This window comes from Periophthalmus magnuspinnatus, chromosome 12 (genome assembly GCF_009829125.3).
Source record: "Periophthalmus magnuspinnatus isolate fPerMag1 chromosome 12, fPerMag1.2.pri, whole genome shotgun sequence".
Lineage (NCBI taxonomy): Eukaryota > Metazoa > Chordata > Actinopteri > Gobiiformes > Gobiidae > Periophthalmus > Periophthalmus magnuspinnatus.
This window is the reverse complement of record NC_047137.1, coordinates 7,241,142-7,264,460: the sequence shown is the minus strand read 5'-3', so window position 1 is coordinate 7,264,460 and position 23,319 is coordinate 7,241,142. Positions and strand designations below refer to the sequence as shown.

General features: G+C 36.9%; 1 protein-coding gene across 1 annotated transcript in view; it reads right to left on the bottom strand.

Moving 5' to 3' along the window:
* Positions 1-23,319, bottom strand: part of LOC117379308 (ephrin type-A receptor 5) — a 125,234-nt gene that overhangs the window by 8,250 nt on the left and 93,665 nt on the right. Inside the window, exons 7-16 of the mRNA XM_033976002.2 lie at positions 22,839-22,928; positions 20,831-20,900; positions 19,059-19,161; positions 13,719-13,786; positions 11,335-11,460; positions 9,811-9,996; positions 8,802-8,863; positions 4,165-4,232; positions 3,932-4,073; positions 83-232 (exon numbers count right to left, since the gene is read on the bottom strand). Coding sequence (XP_033831893.1) covers positions 83-232; positions 3,932-4,073; positions 4,165-4,232; positions 8,802-8,863; positions 9,811-9,996; positions 11,335-11,460; positions 13,719-13,786; positions 19,059-19,161; positions 20,831-20,900; positions 22,839-22,928 — 1,065 coding nt within the window. The remainder of the gene's footprint in view (positions 1-82; positions 233-3,931; positions 4,074-4,164; positions 4,233-8,801; positions 8,864-9,810; positions 9,997-11,334; positions 11,461-13,718; positions 13,787-19,058; positions 19,162-20,830; positions 20,901-22,838; positions 22,929-23,319) is intronic.

The window sequence follows — 23,319 nt, the reverse complement described above, 5'->3', positions numbered from 1 at the left end:
CTGCTGGGCTGGTAGAATTCGTTGATTGTGCAGAAGCTGAATGTTCCTTTGAGCTTGATGTAAAGACATAAGCCATACTTACATCCTGGTTAGACATTTCCCAATATGGCCGCTCGCCGTAGGACATGACCTCCCACATGACGATGCCGTAGCTCCACACGTCACTGGCCGAGGTGAACTTTCGGTATGCGATGGCCTCCGGAGCGGTCCAGCGGATGGGGATCTTGCCACCCTGTGAAAAAAAATACATTCATTAAAGGGAGAAAAGGGCAATACTGAAAATGACGGAAAAATATATGTACGTATATGATTTAGTTTTTATGCCCCTAAGGACTTTTTAAAATAAATGGAATAAAAATAAATAAATACTAAATAATAATAATAATAATAATAATAATAATAATACACATGAAAATAAATAATTTGTCAGCATAATTTTCTGTTGGGGTTCTAAGAATAGAAAATCATTAAATAATTTAGAAAATTTGCCTTGGCTTTGACAAAATTGCAATATGTTAGAGAGAATGTTTAGCATTAGCTTATATACTAATTAAAAAGTATTGTTATAGCAATATTGTCAAACGAGTAATGGGCAGCAAATAAGTTAAAGGCTAAAGTCTATACAGTCTCTGCAGGTTGAACTGCTACAAGAGTACCAATACTACAGTAGTAGTAGTAGTAGCAGTAGTTTCAGTAGTAGTAGTAGCAGCAGTAGTTGCAGTAGCAGTAGTTGCAGTAGTAGTAGTAGCAGTAGTAGTAGCAGTAGTAGTAGCAGTAGTAGTAGTAGTAGTAGTAGTAGCAGTAGTAGCAGTAGCAGTAGTAGTAGCAGCAGTAGTAGCAGTAGTAGTAGCAGTAGTAGTAGCAGTAGTAGTAGTAGTAGTAGTAGCAGTAGTAGCAGTAGCAGTAGTAGTAGCAGCAGTAGTAGCAGTAGTAGTAGTAGTAGTAGTAGTAGTAGTAGCAGTAGTAGCAGTAGTAGTAGTAGTAGTAGTAGTAGTAGTATTTGCAATTACATTCCACTCTCTAGATATTTTGGATATATATGAAAGAGAATATAATATGTTTTACATCTAAATGTACTATGAACACAATAGCTAACTTCAGTAAAAGTATCTAGAGACTTGTCATATTCAAGATTCTGGTCTGGTACATTAAATATTTAAGTAAAAAAAAGTACAAAAAAAACAAAAAAAAATTAAAAGTTGCATATCCATAACATAAGTCTTCATTTAGTTTTACTTAAGTCTATCATTATATTTTACAGGCATTCAATCTCACAATGTTGATAATGTGTGATAATATTTGCTTTTAATTTTGCCAGAATTATGTAAAACGCTCTTTGGTTTGATGGCTCCTTAAGACCTTTTTACATTGGACCCCACAAAGCGATCAAGTTTGAAAAATAAATTACACAACATCATAAATCATATGTACACATCCTACTTCTGAAACATTAGCATCTTTTAAAACACAGATAAAGCCTATACAAAGAAATCAAAGACGTTTTCTTCCCCATGTACAATTACACTAATGAGGACCAACTCAGGAGCGCATTAATGACATCAAATTTTACTTTCTTTCACCCACCACCAACCCCACTTGTCCTAACTGCCGGGGGGCTGCGAATCCCCCGCCTCTTTTGCCTCATCTTCATCATTGCAAAAGCCAGAACAAGTTCACAAGATTACCGCTGAGCTCGGAAGGAACCCGCGCTTTCCGTAATGAGTGGCAAAATTAGCTTGATGCTGTATTGATGGAAATAAGCGGAAGGATATCTTAGGTCTTGATTATTTGAAGGGTGAGGATGAGTGAGGGGAGAGTCAGGAGGAGAGGAGCAGCTAGCGGGCTGACTGACAACTCATCCAGCGCTATGGCAGAGCTAGCGCGGGTGCTAATTGAATGTTGTGGAGTCTTAGCGGTTTGCTAATTGGACCTTCGCTTGTCGGAAAAGGGGTTGACAGGTTGGCTCTCAGTTAGAAGCGACTTAATTTAAAAATCCGCCGTTATCCACTGCTGCCGTGTCTTCCTACAGTGTGGACTTCCCGGTTAAAATTTGGTAGGTAGCACACAGTCGCCGCACATACTAGATTAGAGTACGAATATAGACATCGGAAACGGCAACACGGTTTTATGACTGAAAACCAAGTGCGGTGCTTGTCAAAACATTTCCCAAAACTGTACAAATACTAGTTCCTTTACTACAGTTTTGGTAACAAGTAGATGTCAATGTATACTGTTCATCTGTAGTTCATTGTAGTGGAATTGTAGAAGTAGTAGTGGAATACTGCTATCTTGACCAGTGGTACGTTTGTTTTTTCTGTTGTTTTTCATTTGTTTTTTTGCTGTTCTATTTAATATTTTGGAGTACAATATTTCACTGCATCTTTGTGCATGTCTAATTGAATCATGGTTCAAACCTGGTTCAATAAAACTTGATTTAATCCTGGTTTAATTCTGATACAGTCAACCAATAATAATAACAATAATAATAATGATGATGATGATGGTGATAATAACAACAACAACAATAAAACAAAAAAATGCTAATAATAATGCTAATAATAATAATAATAATAATACCACCTTGCTTTAAAATGTGCTTTACAGGCTAATAATAATAATAATACTACTACTAATAATAATAATAATAACAATATAATAATAATAATAATAATAATAATAATAATAATAATAATAATAATAATAATATCACCTTGCTTTAAAATGTGCTTTACAGGCTAATAATAATAATAATAATAATAATAATAATAATAATAATAATAATAATAATAATAATAATAATAATAATAATACATTGCTTTAAAATGTGCTTGACAGACTTTTCAGAGTCTCTGAAATTGCTACACTGTAGTAAATAGTAATAGTAATAATAAATAAAGTAATAGTAAATATTCGTTAACTCCACATTCTGTCTGCCCTGGAGTAGACTAACTGAACAAAGTCCACCAATCTGCGCCACCAGCCGCTCTGACCACCATTAAACACTAACACTGGGTTGACTGCTTTAATCAAAAGAGTTTGGATTGACATGCCAATTATACAAATAACTAGCAATAACCTGCTTATGTCTCTATAGCATATTGCTGTTATCCTCCTAAGGTTTTTCTGACGCTCTGGAGGTGTCCCTGGAGGTGTCCCTGGATGTGTGATCACAAATGTCCCCTGACGTACTAATGTAGGTGTCAATTTGTTAGCCATGTGGTAAAGATGTACAGTATATATGGGCCTGCAGAACATGGATAGAACTGCAGTAAAACCCTACATGCTTATGAGGGAGTAGTTATATTTCACCAACACCACAAAGTATTTGTTTGGAGAACAGAAGAGATTAAAATGCTCAAATGTTATATTTGCGTGAATGATGTATATAGATCTGTGCCAAAATGGAGAAAAAAAAAACACGTGAAAGAGAATCCACTATTTGTTATGTGAAAATGGCACCATAAATAGGCCTGTCAGGTTTGAACTCAAATGGATTCAATGGAACTCAATGGTTCCATTTCTATAATTAGATCAATATTGCATTTTACAATTAACCAAATGTAAAATGATGATCTACTTACTTCAGTATTAAAAGTACAAATTGTCTCTTGTAAGCTGTCAACATCTCCAATTCTCAAAATGCTATTGTGATGTCATGTAATGGTAGCTTCCATGTTAGTAGCTGCCTTTAGTTCAATAGAGATGGGCAGTTCCGGGGCTGAAATTATCCAAATGATTCTAGTGAAGGTGTATGGAGTTTAAAAACACAGTGGAGCACTTCCTGTATTAACACATGATGCAAGATTTGTGTGTAAAACATGTGTGAATGAAACAAAACACAGCTCTGGGTGTGTTTTTGATGAGGAAACAGCATTACAACATAGATCAGAAAATAGCGTAATATGGGCCCTTTAACTGCCAAAGTCCTTACCCTCGTAGTGTACGCTGCCTCTGCATCATCCTCCAGCACCCGAGACAGTCCAAAATCAGACACTTTACACACAAGGTTTCCATTGACCAGGATGTTCCGCGCAGCTAGATCGCGGTGCACATAGCCCATGTCAGACAGGTACCTGCGGTTTCCATAAAGAGAACCATATTAGCTAACAGCTGGTGTCCTGATGGTGTGTTCAAAGACAGGCTCAGAGCTCAAACCCGCCATACCTCATTCCAGATGCAATCCCACGCAGCATCCCCACCAGCTGGATCACCGTAAACTGCCCGTCATTTTTCTAAGCAGACAAGGACAAAAAGAGAAGGGTTAGAGATAGAGAAAGGAGATGCATGCTTCATACAATCAAAAAATACTATTCTGTTGATGCGTTTTGTCATGTGTGATTGATATATCAACCAGATGAATTGGGCAACTAAAGTCATGAAGATAAATAAAGTCTGAAAGAATTGTACAAATTTCCACAAGAATACTATTTGCTAAAAAAGAAACAAAGAAAAAAGTTTAAAATGATACATGATACATTAATACAAACCCAAAGTTTATTTACTGGTATGTAAATAAACTTTCAAACGTTCAAGTGTCAATGCTAGGAACCAAAGGTCGCTTAAAAAGAAATGTAAATTTATATGTAATTCTTTAATGCATGGCTATGTAATTATATTCATCTACTATAGGAAACCTGAAAAAATAATAATAATAATAATAAGAACAGAAAATCTCCCAAAAAGAGTTTTGCTCAATAAACATTTTCATTTAAGTATTTTTGTGAGAAAAAAAATAACAATAAACATTTAATTTCATCAGTTGTATTTAACACATACACACAAAAATCTACAATTTAACTTAACTAATCCCACATGCTTTTACTGACATTGAACTGGCTAAATGACCATGTCGACTAAAAAAAGCCCCAAACTGATTGTTGCAATATACAAACAAGGTGAACAGGATTTGATCAAAATAGATTTCATTGCATTGTCCAATCTAGTGTCATTGCTGCCAGTAAGTCAAAGTAAGACCACTACTTTCTCAATTTATAGAATACCAACGATAATTAATTTAACCAATCTGTAAGGCCAACTTGAATTATTTTCCCCAAATTATAATGTATATATGATTTGATTTGAAATGACTACTCCAGAGCTCCAGTTCTGTCTATTCAGCAGACCGCTTGGCATTATAAAAGTATATCAAAGAAAACTAAACCAATAGACCACTTTTGTGCTAATAACCTGTAATGGATCAGTGTAGTTGCATTTTAAAATAAAGTTTTACATCTAGCCCAAACTAAATATTGGCCAATGCTGGAGCTACAGGACCGATACAGCTAATATACTAAAAAGGGCAAATATCGGTCATATCAGTGTACCGTTATTTAAAATCCCTTTATTAATCCATTAAACTGAACAACACAATACAACTAAACCCATATTTCCACCATCTTTTGTTCAGTCTGACTTGATGTAGTGCTGCTCATTGCTTTCCCCTCACTATACTTGCTCTACACATGCTCCTGCGGTCATGTCTCATTTTTATATCCACATGAGTGCTTGTGAGAGCTCCCTGCTCACAGTGTAGCAGTCAGGGAATCCCCAAACCAGGATAAAGAACTGCTCAAATCCTGCCCGGAGCCGGTTCATTGGCCCTGTGCTGCCGTGAGCTTTACAACATTTCACAAAACGCTGGTCTCCGGTGGTGGAGAGAGCAGCCGAGTCAGCCAACCCCCCCGGAGCTAGTACCCGCCTCCTCACTCACTCGCACTACCAGGCTTAACCTTCAAGCCTCAGCTTCCCTCGTTGCCAGAGTACAGGCGAGACAAAGCTTTCTGGTATTTTTGTGGTAGTAAAACGTGCTGATTTCATATAATTTATTTGCAAAGTCCTTACTAGAGAGAGATGACACCAGTAATGTTAATGAGAGTGTTTATAAGTTTATTTGCTTTAATTTTCAGACAAAAAAAAAAGATATTTGACATTTTATTTGTAACAGAACAGCCTCGATGTGTAATGTAATGTTATTTTTTAGATGAAAAAATATGTAAGTGAACTTTAAACTAAAATAACACAAAAAATGAGTAATGAGGAATGAAAAGAAGTTACAAAATTACTTAAAATATTAATGAAAATGTTGCAATAAAGTATATAAAATAAAATAAAATAAAAACTATACTACTATAATCGTACTTCATATATTTATTGTGATATTGTCATTCTGGTTGTAAAAAGTATCAAATGAGATACTAAGCAATACTGAAACTCATTTGAGCAAGTATTGATAATGCGGAAAAAAAAAACAAAAAAACAAAACAAAAAAACACCCAAAAAAAACCAACAAAAAACACATTAACAAGACAAAATTTAAGCTTTTTTTTTTTCTTTTCTTTTCTTTTTTTTTTCTTTTTTTTTTTTTTTTTTTTTTTTTTACAGTTTTAGTGTAATTTTGAGCTCTATCAGAACAACTATAAGATCACATGGTAACATAAAAATTACTATTATTTTGTGTAAGAAAATTGCATTGTTTCCTAAAAAGCAGCATGTTTTATCTTCACTATCGTATCATAATCAGTATCGGTAAGTATTAAGTACGTTCCTTAGTATCAAAATGGAGTTGGAAATTTAAGTATCGTAACAACACTATCCTCTAGCATAGAAACCTACTGTTATAATATACAATTTCTTGTGCTTGTACTAGATATATGGCAAGAAATCTGTAAGTCTATGCTCCGTTTCATGAAATTGCCATATGCTCTATATACGGCCCTAATCGTCACCCATGCAAACCACTTGTACATTCATATCTGGTATATAAGATTGCATCAGCAGCACATGCTTGACTACACTTCCCAGGCCTCTTACAACTGAAATGAGATGTTTGGGCCTCAGGTATAAGTGATGAGTGTGCCTTTAAGTGCACTGTCCAGAGCAGTGACAGCTAATCTACGAGCCCGACCGCCTGTGCTCCTCTCAAGGCTGTGTCATTTATCCTGGCCTCCATACACCAGTCATCCATGTAATTGCTTCATAGAGTCTGCCGCCCTGCCCTGTCCCATGTCTCCTGATGTCCCTCTTAGGCCACCGTACAGGCTTACACCCCCGGGGCCAAAGCTTTCGACATGTCAGCTGCTTCTAGACTTTTTGGTTCAGATATGTCTATAACAACTTATTTTTTGCAATTAATGATTATTTTGCTACAAGGCCATAGAGATACAACGGGACAGGAAGTAGTGACGCTAACAGTGAGGTTGCCAGGCACTGTTGAGTCAATAGATTATTCAAGTGATTATTATTTTAATTAATTGATCAGTTGTTTGCAAAAGGCCTGGGGAAATGAGATATATATGCGGTTTGATCCATATGAAGTACGGAGAACAGGTTAATCATCAAAAACACATGATTGTACTTGTTAACTGTATCATTTGAACCTATTTCTCAGCACAAGTCATAGCCATTTTTTTAATCTTTATATGACTGAAATAACAATTATTCAGTTACAAATTAGTTAACAATTTCAATAGCTGACAGTTTCAATAATTGATTAGTTGTGATTAATCAGTTAAGCCTCAGAACAAATATGCTTTACTCCCCACTAAAGGATATTACTCATCTATTATTACAAGGTAGCTGCAGTTTCTTTGTAAGGCTTGATATATCTGTTAGGGTTAGAATTTATTTGTTGTCTTTGTTTTCATTTTGCTCTTTGTTTGGAATTTGAGCAGGTGCCAAGACATGATTATGAAATTAGCAATAATATCTGCCAAGAAACTGGCCTTGAGAATATAAGAAACACATAATAAACAAGGCGAATTAGAATCATTAGAATAAAACAGCTAAAGTGCATTGTTGCTCTGTGAAAATCAGATAACGCCCTTATGTTTCGGTGTGCCTTGTGAATTATGGAAACAACAAAGTCCATTCTATTATAAGGCTTTTTCCAAATGTCCATGTTTGAGAGAAGAATGTAGCCTAAATATGCAGGACTTGTGTGTTAAACGTGTGTGAATGAAACAAAACACAACTCTAAGTACGTTTGTGATAAGGAAACATAGCATAACATAGATAAGAAAAAAGCATAATATTTAAATTGTGAAAAATTGTAGGAGAGGGGATTTCACCATAATGTCAACCATGGTCAACCGCTTCGTCAATACTTTATTAAGCTGTGGGTCTGGCTAATCCAACTGTCAAAAATTCATGAAAAAAATATTGCAGGGGGCTTAAAAACATGGTGGATGAGCGACGCATTAAAGTTTGTTAATCTGAGGTGAGAGAAATGAGATTTTATTTGTAAATCATAGGTGACCAATGAGCTTCTGCGTTTCGTTTTTGAGGAAGTGGTGAACAGACTGATAATCAATCTACATAAAAGAGATATCATTGTGGATTTGCCATGCAAGCAAGATAAGGAAAATTGTATATAGAGTTAATTTATACTTATACATATGTAGCTATTTCTATGCAAGGCAATGCTTCAAGATAAGATTAGCTAGTTTTGAAAGAATTGAACTTTAATATTTCATAAGCTAACACCACATTGTTGTTTTACACTTATGTTTCATATAGTTTTCATCGTGTAATGGGGTTCTCTGACTGTATCATGGCGTCTTATTTCTGTAATCTCTTCATTAGCGGTGCTGCAGATCAGGTCATGTCACTTGAATCAACGAACCGACCAAAATGTAGAATATTTGATCAAATAAGTGGCCAGTCTGCTGCTGCTGGATGTGGTAATATAGCTATAATCCAGGTGCTTTGAACAACTGAAATGCATGGGACAGCCTTTTTGGAATAGATATTCAGAATTACTATTTTACATTGAAGCCTGTATGATAAATAAAAACTGGCAGTACCTTTAGGAAAGTGTCCAGAGACCCATTCTCCATGTATTCTGTAATGATCATCACTGGTTTGCCTGAAAACAAACAAAAAAACACATAGTTAGACATTTGATGACTGTAAATATATAAACAAACAGAATGCAGTGTTAAAAACTTCAGTATCACCTTATGAATTGCGAGTTGAGTTATTCCAGCAATACTTAAGCTCACACTACAATAAATTGAGCAACCTTTTATATTCCATATCTCTGTATATATGTTGATGGAAGTGATGGAAGAAGAACTCGATTTTGTTACTTAAGTAAAAGTACAGGTACCTGAGCAAAAGAATACTCAAGTAAAAGTAAGAGTATCATATGAAAAGAACAGCTTAAGTAAAAATATGTGTTTAAAAGTGTACTTAAAAGTATTATTATCAGCAGCAGTAGCATAAGTAAAGTATTTCTCTTTTTTTATAAGGATTCCAATGTATTTTGATAAAGATTTGCGCTGAATTGAACAGAAACCATTGAATCGATCATTTTTTTCCTAGTTGTTTTTATTTGTATACTTTTGTGTGATCAAACTGGTCTCCAAAAAAAAAAAAAAAAAAAAAAAGTAGTTTTCAGTCCTGTTTAAAAATGTAGTGGAGTAGAAAGTATACATACCTGCTCTCAAATATAGTGAAGTAAAAGTATCCATGTACAGATACCTAAAATGTATACTTACTTTACTACTTTTACTTTGTTAGATTTCACCATTGGCAATCTGCACCTTGGTGACATGGTGGCTCAATGGTTAAGAGTCTTGCCTCACAGCCATAAGGTCCTGGGTTAGATTCTCAAAGTAAACTGTTTTGTTGTTGACTTAGATGTACATAATTGTAGAATAAAACAAAGCCTATATATATGAGCCTATATTTATGTATTTACTTTAGTGAATGCAATTATGACTAACATCCACCACAGACAGACAAGATGAGAAACCAAATTATACTGAAACAATTAAACAAAAACAGTACTATGCGTTGAAAATGTCTTACTCTTGGTGACCACTCCCTCCAGGCGGATGATGTTGGGGTGGTTGAACTGTCCCATGATTGACGCCTCCCACAGGAAATCCCGTCTCTGCTGCTCGGTGTATCCTGCCTTTAGGGTTTTGATAGCCACCTGGATCTCTCGTTTCCCAGGCAGCCTCAGTGGTCCACAGCACACCTCGCCAAATTCACCTAAACACATGAGCGTTAGCCTTTTAGCACAGACAGATAGTAATGTAATTCGCAAAAGTTTAGTATTTCTTCTTAATTGTATTTTAATATAAGCACAGGCTCCTTCTAGTGGTATGTGGGGACTCCTGTATTTTCAGTAATTATTTTATTTAGAGATGCATATTATCACATTTTAGTCTTTCTTAGGTTCAGTCATGATTTTGAACTGGCCTATTCATAGTTTTGTCATTTAAGCCTGGTTTAGCTCTAAATTAGGGTGGTTCTGGCGGTACTCAGAAAGACAAATATTCTCTTAAAGCAGACCTACTATGCAAAAAAATGACTTTCAGCCATGTTATAGTTGTTTCCTTCTCATTTACTCTCTCAAAGTTGTATTTGGAGTGATGTCTGAGCAATGTTAAATCGTTTATTTTCAAGACACCATATTGCGATCAACCCCAGTTTTTACCACTACTGGCATACGCCCACTACTCTGTACTTACTTCGTACTCCAATTTTATTTTCTTAATCGGTCATATGCATAGGATTTTGCAGCGTTGCCTAGTTATTTTGGTATTGTGTTAAAAAAATCTGCAGCTATCCACACGAGGAGCCGACAGCAATACGGCTCTTTGTTTTGATGACATTTATGGCGACGTCAACTCTCAACTGGACACTGCTGTTTTCTCACATGCAAGACAGTAGATTTGCTTCTTTTATTAAGTTATTTTAGATCAATATTGCGATTTAAAATGTCCAAATTATAACGTAATGATTCACAGATGTCATAGATTGTAGCTATATAGCAAACTCAAGCACAATATGTCTTCTTCTTTAAGGGGTACTTGCTGTGAAAAGTTTGAGAATCACTGGTCCAGTTAACCTTTTTTCTTGGGTTTTGAATGTTCTAGGCAACATTTGTCAAAAGATAATTTGTTTTAAATGGTTAGTTACTATGGCGACAATCCAAATTTGTTATCATTCTGAAACCCATGGATACTATAGTGAAGGTGACAAGCAAGTGGATATTTTTACAATGTACTAGGTCTACGTTTTCTTCGCACTACAACTGGCAGCATATTTTTACACAATTTGACTGAATACACTACTCAAACATGTCACACAAAAACATAGCAATTTTACTTCACCGTGAACAAGTATAAAATATATCCCGATGACGCAACCATGCAATTACACTTTCATATTACCACATTTTATATATATACAAGGAACCAGCCTGTCGGAACAGCCGCATTTTCACGTATTGGAACAAACGATAATGTATTCTGTGAGACATTATGCTCGCCACATCTAACACTTGAACACGCTGGCATTAGCATCAGCATTAGCGCCACTCACCTGCTCCAATGATGCGCTCTATGGAGATAAAGGACACGTCTATCTCTTGGGCAAACTCGTGCACGGCCTGGTTGGGGTCTTCGTAGGTCAGGGGGTCAATGTAGGTGCGCACCCCGGGGAATTTAACTGATGAGACACACACAAAGCGTCAAAGGTGTTAAGATAGCATTAAGATAGCATTAAGATAGTATTAAGATAGCATATGCCTGAGAATTAGAAAGGATTAGGTGCAGTGAGTGGTATTTGTGTATGGAAATAAGGCTACGCAAATGAGGATGAGGTGTAATATGTTATGTGTAATATAGTCTTTGGGCAGTGAAGGTAATGAAGTAAAAGTAGTAAGGTATGATACTTAAGTAAAGTACAGATACCTAAAATTTATACGGTGAAATTTTGACAGTGGGTACTTTTTACATTTACTTCATTACATTTGAGAGCAGGTATCTGTACTTTCTACTCTTTTTTAACATTTTTTAACTGGTTTGAAGAGTAATAGTACTTTTCATCACTGTTTGAGACCTGCTGAAAATGCTGATGGGTTTATTCTTAACATGTTCATAGTTTGAGCAAACAAAAATATAGAAATAAAAACAGCTAGGAAAAAACTCAGTTGACGCCTTCTAAGACCTGAAAATCTGCATGAAATACTTTTTATTAACATGTACTTCAACATTTTTACTAAAGTTGATTTTTTTCATATGATATTTTTACTTTTACTTGAGTATTTTTTGCTCCGGTATCTGTACTTTGGGTTAAAAGCTCTTGGCTTTTGCTTATATTGTATATTTTAAGTTTGGCATACGGCAACGATCCGCTTGTGATAATAGTGACTACTAACCTCATTTTATAGTTCACATTTACCGTAAATTATATTGATAAGAGCAGCAAATAACCAATTCATTATTAACAAAATAGCCAACAACATTCCTTATTCAAAATGAGTCCATACTTTTCCTCATACTTACATTTTTAGCTAATCTGCACGAGTATTCATATCAAAATATTAGTGAATTATGAGGATCCTTACATTATTCCTCATGAGCAGAAGCATCAGTTCGTCTGGTTAGACTGTTGGTTCCCAAAAAAAAATAAAAAAAATGTCCTAACAGGTATGCTTTGCAATATTTTATGCTGGAATTGGTTACAATGAACATAAAAGAATACCATCTCCCACACTGAGAAAATGTATACAGTTTTGTGGGAAACACAGGCTTTTTTCACAAGCAACCCCTCACACATCTTATTTTTTTATCTGATGTTTGCTAATTTGTGTATGCAAATGTATTATTTCTTTTTTTTTTTTTTACTTTGGTTATTAATAAATGACTGTAATAAGTGCAATTGGCAGACGGTTGGATGATGAGGCAGTTTGAGTCTCATTTTTGACAAGTGATGTGATGAGTTCGTTAGCTTGAATGATTAGAATGATCTTAAATGATCTTATTTTTCTTAAAAAGAACCGGCCTTATGTTTATGTATTTTAATCCTGCTTAACATTGAACCAACATAAGAATCAACACAGAAGGCGCAGGCAACATGAGTGAGAGCTTTGTGCACAAAAATCATATTTGGCTTCATATTAACATTTAGTTAAAAAAATTTTTTATTGTAGTGCAATGTTTCATTTAGATTTTTATATTTCCAAAAGGTAAATACAGTGCCACTCTCAGTTTGAACCATTTTAAACACATCTGAGCCTTGGTCATTTCTCTCTGTGATTAGTTTGTAGATAAAATGAGTTCTCACACTGGCACATAAATAAATACAAAAAGAGACAGCTTTTTGAGCGGCTCTTTGAAATGAATGGATCCAAAAGATTTGGATGCCATAAAAGAGCCGGAAGTCCCATCACTAGTCTGCCTTTGTCAGTCAGGATCAATGTTGATTTTTTTTTTATATACCAAATACATTTCTTCTCAGAATGATTTCTCTTTGTCTCAAACTGATCCATACAAACTAATTACCCCAAATGGAAGACATCACTCACATCCCCTTTTTATGCTCCTAGTAAAAAATGTTCTTTGGTGGCATGAATCACGGCATAAAACCATTTCTCATGACAAACGCGGCCGATGTGCACAGCCAACTCTGTTGCCAACAGATGGGGAGCAGGACACAAAGCCAAAACGTGTGGCCAAATATATTACGCTGTCACGGCCTATAAATCTTCATTGCTTTTGTGCATCTTTTGCCAAAATGTCTGCCGGGAAGTCGACGTGTAGCGTGTCATTCAAAATAAATGTCTCTGAGTGTGGCACATTGTGAGCGACACACACAGGTGAGGACTAGACAAGCTGACGAAGATATGACCGGTATGTGAACCAGGAAAGTATGGTGTGAACTTGAAGTGAACTTTTATGGGTGAAATTGGTTTGTTAACTTACTGTGACCGTTGTGGAAGTGCATCTTCTCCTCATCGGGGTCCTGTTTGGCTTTGCTGTATCCGCAACGCCTGGAGGACATGAGGGGAAATGTTACGCTAGAAACAGCCCAGTTCTAGTGGATTTGTTTAGCTTGGATGATATGAAACATTTTGCACATTAACAACACTGCCTACAAAAAATTTAAAGCAACCAGAATGATCAGCAAAGAAGTAGAGCTTTGGAATATGACAATAAGAAATACATCCTGAGCTAATCACTGTGACAATATGCTACTTTTGGGCTCTTAGAAAATTGTGCTACATATTTTTGTGTATTATATATTCCTGATTTGTCCATAACGTAACAATCCAGGCAAATTTAATGCGATGTATATATGCAGACAGATCATCAATTTGAACAAGACTCCCCAAATATGTAAATTTCATGGCATTTTTCTACACATAACTAAAAAGTAAAATACAACTTATATTTAACTCAACTGCATGTATATTTAACATCCCTACTGGCCATTCAAGTTTTAAGTACCCAAGTCACTGGTATTTAAAGTGATAGTCTGTAACTTTCTAGGGGTACAAAAACACCTGCATAATTCCATTGAAAAAGAAAATTAAAACCATACTTCAGAACATGCTCCATGAAGATAGATGTGTTTTATGCCATACTGTGGAATAGCACGGTAAAGGAACAACATTGTCATGGAAACAAGCATGAAGAGCCTCCCTCCAGGCCTAGTAAGAGTCAGGTTTGTGGAGATGCAAGCTCTACTTACAGTAAGAGCATGCGTTTTTCTATGTTTTCAAGGCTATACAGGATCCATAATGAAAAAAACAACAACATGCTTTTATTTGAGTCTATTTTTTGGCAAAAAGTTACATACTGTAACTTTAAACATATTGCACTATGCCAAAGAAAAGAATATTTTTAACTATTTTTACAATTGAGCACAGTTAATAAATCTGACAACGCAGCTAGAGCAAAAGTAAGAGCCACTTTGTAATTTGAGATTGATATTTTGTAAGGCAAAATTCATGCCTCAATTCTTCAAGCAAGTTTCCAACAATACAGCATTGTATCTCTGCCTTTAGCATTGTAGCTAACCTTTAAGACACAAGAGACTGTTTGGTTTTTTAATAAAGCCAGTGTGTTCAGTATTGATTTCTGCTCTGTCTTGTGTGAAGAAAACTATTGACAGAACTTGAAAAAAGTCAAGGCTAGAGAAATTTGTTGTTTATTGGGCATCATGTTTCCAAGGGCTATTTCTTCTTCTATGTTCTGAAGAGTTAAGCTTATGTCTAACTCGCCGCATTCTTTCACATGCATGTTGTAATCCCATATATAAGTACACATTTCTGAGATGCTTATGTTTTGTAGTACTTATTTCTGAAGTACAGCAACATTTTACTATGTATTAGATTTGCACAGGCTGTGTAACGAAGTGAACTAAGTGAATGTGACGTCACCCATAGCGTTCGGCTTCAGTCAAATGAAGCTCATCAAGATACAGGAGCTAATTTGGAGCCGTGTTCCGTATTTGGAATTCTGACCGCGGGTATCATAGCAACCAAAGATCCAATGTGGAGCGAGGCTGTTGATGGTAATGCTAAACCAGCGGTGCGGACGCTTAGCAATGCTGTCTTTCAAATCTGTTGATAACGCTGGTGGGAGCAACCTCGGGGAAAGAAGATGCCTGATTTGGCTGTTATTATTGTTCATATCTTAAGTTAGGACACAATAGCGAAATAAAAACAGCAGGATCATGAAGAGTGGGTTAATCTGAACATTTTAAGACCAAAATTACGAATCTGACAGCAGCAGTTACAGAGAGGATAGAGTCAGAGTCGATGGAGCTGGAAGCGCACCAATGATCACTTCCTATTTGGAACAGGGCGGCTAGTACGTTAGCTATGTCCATTTATATATATACAGTAATATAATTCATATAGTTCAAATTATATCTAGATATTAATCAGTACTAAAACTAGAAGTGTAACTAGACCTGTAAGTCGATATAGTAACCATTGCAACAGACACATCTAACTAGATACTTCCTTAAACAAGTACTGCTACAAAAAAAAAATCCATAAATTATACAAAGTTGGAAGTTTTAACTTGGTCGTAATCTATAACAGAATGTTGTGGTGACTATAATTAAATATAAAATTCTAAATAACTTTATTTATCTCTTAGGAACTTCAACTGCAGACAGAGCGCCAGTGCAAGTAGGGACACAACACTTCCATTCATAAAATAAATGACATTGTGTTATCACTATGGGAGTAAAATGTAATGTTATTTGCTAGCATCGAGCCTTTTCCTTAGTGGTAAAATTGAGGTTGAATTTGACAACGGTATTCACCTTCACCAAATTACACCTGTGTTGAATGTAGGACTGCTTCAATGGTAATAAGCAAAATATGCTATCTTATGAAAAGTTAAAAAAAAAGTCCTCAAAAGCATCCATATATCTGTGTAGCTAAAGCAGGGGTGTCAAACTCATTTTCACCGAGGACCACAACAACAAAAGGGTTGCTCTCAAAGGGCCAGATGTAACTGTAAGATAAATGTCACTACGTTTTAATCTTGTTAATTAACTATTTCTATATTTATTACTTATTCAAGCTACAAATATTGCATAAAGATTTGCATAGACATGAAAAATGTTTAACTGTGTATCTCCTGATAAACTGACATTTTAAGACAGTCATACCTTTTAATTTACTTTGTCGCGGGCCCCATAAAATGACATGGCGGGCCGAATTTGGCCCACGGGCCTTGAGTTTAACACATGTGAGCTAAAGCATATTCATATTCCTCCTGCATCTACTAAACTGAAATATTTCTAGAAACATAGTAAAAGAAAAAAAATAAATCTGTCAACTAGCAAAAAAGTTAAGTATTATTGGTCGACACTTCCTTACTCTATCAATACTCTGACCAGAACTGAAGAAGCAGCTTGGATGAGCAGCGAAACTTCTACACACCTAAAACGTTTTGTCCAGTTGACAGATTTGAATTTTCCTTATACTATGGATCAGACGACTGAGGGATTACACAGATATTTCTAGAAACAGCACACAGAAATACCCTAATTCCGGTAGGCTGCGTATCCCAGAGGCTCCAACCCAACCACAACTTACTGGAAAGTCATGCATGCATGTGTGTGTGTGTGTGTGTGTGTGAGTGCGGTAAATACTGTCCGATGTCAATATTTAGACAGGCTGCATCAGTGATAATCACAGATAACCCCGATTAAACAGCAGGATTGATTTTTAGCCTTGATCCAATTCGTAAACACCTACCCACCCACACATAGAGGTCATGTCCAAGTCTGGTTCACTTCTGTATTCTGAATAATAGCCAGAGGGGTCGGGTCTGGGCAGCTGGGTGGGGCGGTTGGGAGTTCTATTCCTGTTTGTGTGGCTGCGGTTGCCGGGGGGTATTTAATTTACCGGATGTGTTGAGTCAAAGGCTTTTGAGATCGCTAGCCGCATTGCCGATCGTCCAACTTCCTGCTAACCCATGCGCATGAGTTGTTATAGGCGGCAGTGTATGCATGTGTGGGTAGATTTTGAGGGGGTGGTGAAGCGTCGGATTTGGGCTACGGGGGGCAGGGAGAAGGGGGGGATGGAGGGGTCTGTGTCCTAAATCCTGCTCCGGAAAATTTGGCTTTTCCGAGATCACTCCTCCCCCAATAACAGCTGAAATAGAGACTGGTTAGACTAGGGTCCTCTCCACAGCTAGCTCTTTAAATGATTATGCAGTTCCAGAAGTGCATATTCATTATTATAGGCAATGCATTATTCAACAAAGCTAAAGTGAAAGTGAAATAATTACTATAGGGGAAAATAGTTTCATAAATAAATCATAAGACTGATTATATCTATATTAAATGTTGATTAAATTATAGAAGGAACAATTTGGAGCTAACGTCTTCATCTTTGCTGAAATGCCTAATGGTTTGATCAGGGGTGGAGACAGCTTTTCGCTTCATGTTATGTATGATCTTGTATTAGGCTGCACCATAGACTGTATAAAGAAGTGGATTAAGTGAGCCTGACGTCGCCCATAGCGTTCCGCTACAGTGAAATGACGTTCATCGAGGCTAGCAGGTATAGGGGCAAATTTGGGGCCAAGTTGCATATTAGGAATTCCAACTGCGAGTGTCATAGCAACCAAAGAGTCTATCCGGAGCAAGGTAAAGCCCCATCCCGCCCGCACTGCTGGTTTAGCAGGGAGCGGGCGCGTAGCAACGCTGTCAATCAAACCTGTGGCTAACGCTAGTGGGAACGATCTCGGGGAAAGAAAGCGCTTGATTTGTCTGTTATTGATGTTCATATCTTGAGTTATGGACACATTTTAAGACCAAAATGACGAGCCTGACAGTGGCAGTTACAGTAAGTGAGGGATGACAGTTTTCCAGAGTAAAACGAATGGAGCCAGAGTCAATGGAGCCCATGCTCACTTCCTATTTGGAACGCAGCGCCTAGCAGGTTAGCTATCCCCATTTATCTATACAGTCTATGCACTGAATAAAAAAGCAAATCGCACTTCAATATATCTTCTCAGGAAACTGTAAAACAAATGTAAAAAAGACATAGTACTCTTTTATTACAATCTATAACAAATTTCAAGGGCTTCTTTCAAAACTTGTGTTGATGAGATACTGCATATTGTACGGTGTAGAACAGATGATGAATAAACCCCTTATGAGCTTTGCAAGAATACTGTCTTTTGTAATAGTCTGTTGAAAATACATGAATTATGATATTATACATGTCTATTATGAAACGGTTTATATTGATTTACCTTATGGCTGGAAAACTTAACAGATTAAGTTTGAAGACTCATTTAAAGCTTATATATTGTGTAATTAAGCACAGTAATGTAACATATTATGAACTTTGAACTTTCTGCACATTTCCCAGTGTTTTTTTATTTTTTTATTCCTTTCCTCCTCCACAGATGGATACATGGAATTTTTTTTTTATTTTTACCCCAAAGGCAATTAAACAAAGCTGAAACTAAACAAATGTGCCAGAAATCATATTAGTAGCGATGAATGTACACGAGTAAAAGTTAGTCCTACAGTCACACCAATTGAGCTACCAATATAACATAGCATACAGCAGCACACTACCATATTTTTATAGCCAATTTACACATAATAAACAACACTTCTATCACTGGCCGCTTTATCCTCTCCATCTGTGTTTTCTAATGACCATTCTGCTCGCTGGCATCCCTCCATCCCTCCACGCTCTACACACCTGCCCGTTCAAACACACACAGACCTCCTCTGCAGACCCTGTTTACGGATGATGCGTGTATTTACTGACTTACCTTCCACTGAGCAAGAAGCCAGCCACCACAGCCAGGAGGACCAGAGCCAGTGTAATGGCCACAGCGACGATGGAGGCCTGGGCGCGCTCGCTGGTGGCTGTCACTGCCAACAAAACAAGCGCACACTCGTTTAGAGAGAAATCCAAAGGAGACGGTGAGCACACCTGGCGAGTGGTGTGTTCCAGAGGTGAGTGGGAGTTAGAAGTTGGAGCTGGATTGAAAGGTTGGTTGTTTAATCCTGGTGTAGAGTTGGTTTATATCTATATTAGACCTTGTTTCGATTTGAGTTAGACCTGATTTAGCTCTGGTTTAGTCATAATTTAATCCTGGCTTAGACTTTGTTTCTGTTGTTCAGTCTATTGGTTATTCTCTAAAATGTTTTTTTCTTCTAGTTAAGTGCACTCATAGACCATTTGGACCTGGTTTAGTCTTGGTTTTGACCTGGTGGTAAAAAAGAAACAATATTGAAGTGGTGTGTTTGGTGTGAAGTTAGCATATTAGCTTATTATTATAGTTCTGTAAGGTATATCTTTAGTTTTATAGGACTATTCATACATAAAAGAGGTAACATAATGTTCTGCACATAAAAATAAACTAGCAGCAGATAAAAGAACTTCCTCCTTATCTATCAGAAATAAACTAAGTAGGTTATTCAGATTAAAACATATATAAAAACATAAAAATACCAAGGACGTGCCCTATCTTCCCTCTTTTCTTCTCTCCCTCTGTCCTTCACTTCTCTCTGTCCCTCTCTCCTTCTCTTCCCGCTGTCCCTCTCTTCCTCCCTACCCTCTCTCCATCTATTCCCTCTGTTCCGCTATCCCTCTCTTCCATCTCTCCTTCTCTACCTCTCTTCCCTCTGCCTCTCTCCTTCTCTTCCTTCCTTCCCTCTCTCCTTCTCTTCCGTCTGCCACTCTTTCCTCTGTCCCTCTCCCCGTCTCTTCCTCTCTTTGCTCTGTCCCTCTCTCCTTCTCTTCCTCTCTTCCCACTCTCCTTCGCTCTCTCATCCCTCTGTCCCTCTCTCCCCTCTCTCATTCTCTCCCTCTCTTCCCTCTGTCACTCTTTCCTCTGTCCCTCTCTCTGCCTCTTCCTCTCTTCCCTCTGTCCCGCTCTCTTTCTCCTCCTTTTGTCCCTCTCTCCTTCTCTTCCTCTCTTCCCGCTCTCTTTCTCGCTCTCTCTTTCCTCTGTCCCTCTCCCCTTCTTGTCCCTCTATCCCTCTCTCTCTCTCTCCTCGCCCTCTCTCACCTATCTGTCCCTCTCTTCCCTCTCTCCAAACAAAACAATAAATTAATTGTAAATGAGATAAATATATATCATATTTAAATAAAACAATAAAAAACAGACCAGTTTATTTGAAAAAAAAAAAAAAAGCTAAAAGAGTTTGAGTTTACCTGAGGTCTGCTGAGTGTTTGTGTTTTTAACTGTAGACTGTTCCACACTGTGAGTTTTACTTTGGACTCTTGAGACAGTTCAGAGATGACTACCTGAGGACCTAGGAGGACTCATATGATAAAAGTAGATCCCATGAAAAAATAAAACTTACTTTGGAGCTTTATAAAAGTATTTTAAAATCTATCTTGAAGTTCACAGTGAGCCAGAGAACAATATTGGTAAGTGTTTTCTTTTCTCCTTTTGTGTTGGTGATGAATAGCTAATGAGTAAATACTTGGACCTAAAGCTGATATATTCACACACAGGTTGGACTTTATTGCCCCATGAAACTCTCCACTCCTCCTCCCCCTGGTTTAGTTTTATCACTCAGATATACTCACAGTAAGGACTGGTCTGGAATTCAAAACGCCGACTGAACGCACCATAGCCCGCCGAGGTCCTGGCTCGTACCTGTAATCAAGTAAATATTCAAATATAAAGAGAGCTGGTCACGTCTGGTCCAAACAATTTGTAAACTGTGTGTGTTTTAAGTTTAAAATACAGATATAAGACCAAACATTTTTAGACAAAAGCTTAAGAAACAAAAGTGTGAGTGTTTTGGATTTTTTGCGCGCTTAAGTCAGAGTCAGTGTTTCAACATATGTATGGTAAATATTACAAGTTGATGTAGCATGAAATATGAGAGGACTTATGACTTATGAAAAAACTTATGAAAAAAACTCCCCAAAAAAACAGAATAGTATTACATATACTACTTACTATCTGTTTTTGTATGAACCAATCTATGCTGTATTTAGATTCCCATATGTGTAAATGTTTGTACCATTGTATCATCATTCTGTTCCCCTAAAAATAATGTGACAAAAAAAAAAAAAAAAAAAAGTTATCAAGCTCCTATAGACTGTATATATAAATGGACATAGCTAACACAACAAACAAATCAGGCGCCTTCTTTCCACGAGATTGCTCCCAAAAGCGTTAGCAACAGTTTTGATTGACAGCGTTGCTATGTGGCCACTCCCTGCTAAACCAGATCGGCGAGAAGGGGCGTTACCTTCAACAGCCTCGCTCTGGATTGTCTCTTTGGTTGCTATGATACTTGCGGTCAGAATTCCAAATGTGGAACTCTTGCTCCAAATTCGCCCCATAACTGTTAGCCTTGATGAGCTTCGTTGGACTAAAGCTGAACGCTATGGGTGACGTCACACTCACTCAGTCCGCTTCTTTATACAGTCTATGATAGCTCTCGTAAAAATGGACACTTGACTATGGAAAAACTTAATAACTCACATTGCTGCAGTAAATTCACCATCATTTGCTCTATTCTCAAACAAACTGGTCAATATTGAAGAGATAACCTGCTTAAGGTGCCTATTTTTGCTACGTAACTACGGCTTTAGTTCATTGATCGTGTAGTTAAACAATTATTTCTATTGTAAATTTTGATTTTCAGAACACAATTTACCAAAAAAAAAAGAAAAAAATACAATATGCTGACTGACGGTTTCTAAGTAGAGAATCTTTACAAATAAAGTATATTATTGATGAGAATGAGAAATGGTAAATTGTCGCATTTTTATATAGTACTTTTATATCTTCAAGGCACTCAGGAACCACTTATCCATTCGCACACACATCCATACACCAGTGTACACAGACACTGGGGGCAAGGCGGGTTAAGTGTCTTGCCCAAGAACACAATGACAGTATTCATCTGTAGGAGCTGGAATAGCACTGCCAACCTGTGGGTTCATGGATCTAACCACTCTGCCAATGATGTCGAGAGCGGGATTCGAACCACCAACCTTTGGAACACTCCTACTGTCCCATCAAATTCTTTTTTTTTGACATTTTGTATTAAGAATGCCACTGTCTGTGTAATAAAATGTCTATTTGTATGTGTTTTTGAGTCTGTATAGTTAGATAACAACTTTGCTTATGAAAATATGGCTGCCAGTATTTTATTTATTTTTTTAGTCACAATTGGTTGATTATTGGTTGCATTCCCATCCATCACTAATAACTAGATAGTGACTAAATGAATGAATAAAGATGTGCTATTGACCACAAAACATACCTGGAGTTATGTTTTGTTGCATTCACACATGTTAGAGTAACCCTTTATTATTAGCATCCAGTCTGAGAGAAGAACTCAACCTAAATATGCAGGATTTGTGTGTTAAACCTGTGTGAATGAAACAAAACACACCTCCAGGTATGTTTGTGATGAAAAAACATTATAGCATAGATCAGAAAATAGCGTAATATGGGCCCTTTAAACACATATATAACACATTGCTTTGACAGAAAGAAAGATTACGTCATGTCCAGTGATTCTTTTATCCATAAAACAACATATTGAACTAGATTTTTGAAACTACACCTCACCTGGAAGATGTACACAGAAGACGGCTTGAGGCCTTCCACCACCATCTCTGTCTCCTTCGACTTGATTATAGTGTAGCTGGAGTCCTGTTCCTGCAGGGAGACAACACAGAGGAGAATTCCATCATTTTATCTCACACACATTGTTTCAGCTCCTAAGACGTTTCTATCGTCTTTACCTGCAGGATATGTGCATGTGCGTTTGGGTGTGTGCGTCTAGGTATCAACTTCCCAACAGTAACCACAAGAGGTTTAAATGCAGCTAAATGCCCCTCCATTAGCCCGAAGCTATTAGCTAACCACTGACCACAAACCTCTCTCTTTTGCTTTGGATACCTTTATATTCTGACCTTCCCCGAAAAAGAACATTGCATCAGGGTATGAAAGTTAGAAGAGGGAAGGGCGCAGGAAAACTGAGCTCAAAAGAATCAAATAGCTGGCTCTGCTTTTAAAAGAATGGATCTGAAAATGACTAGTGCATGGG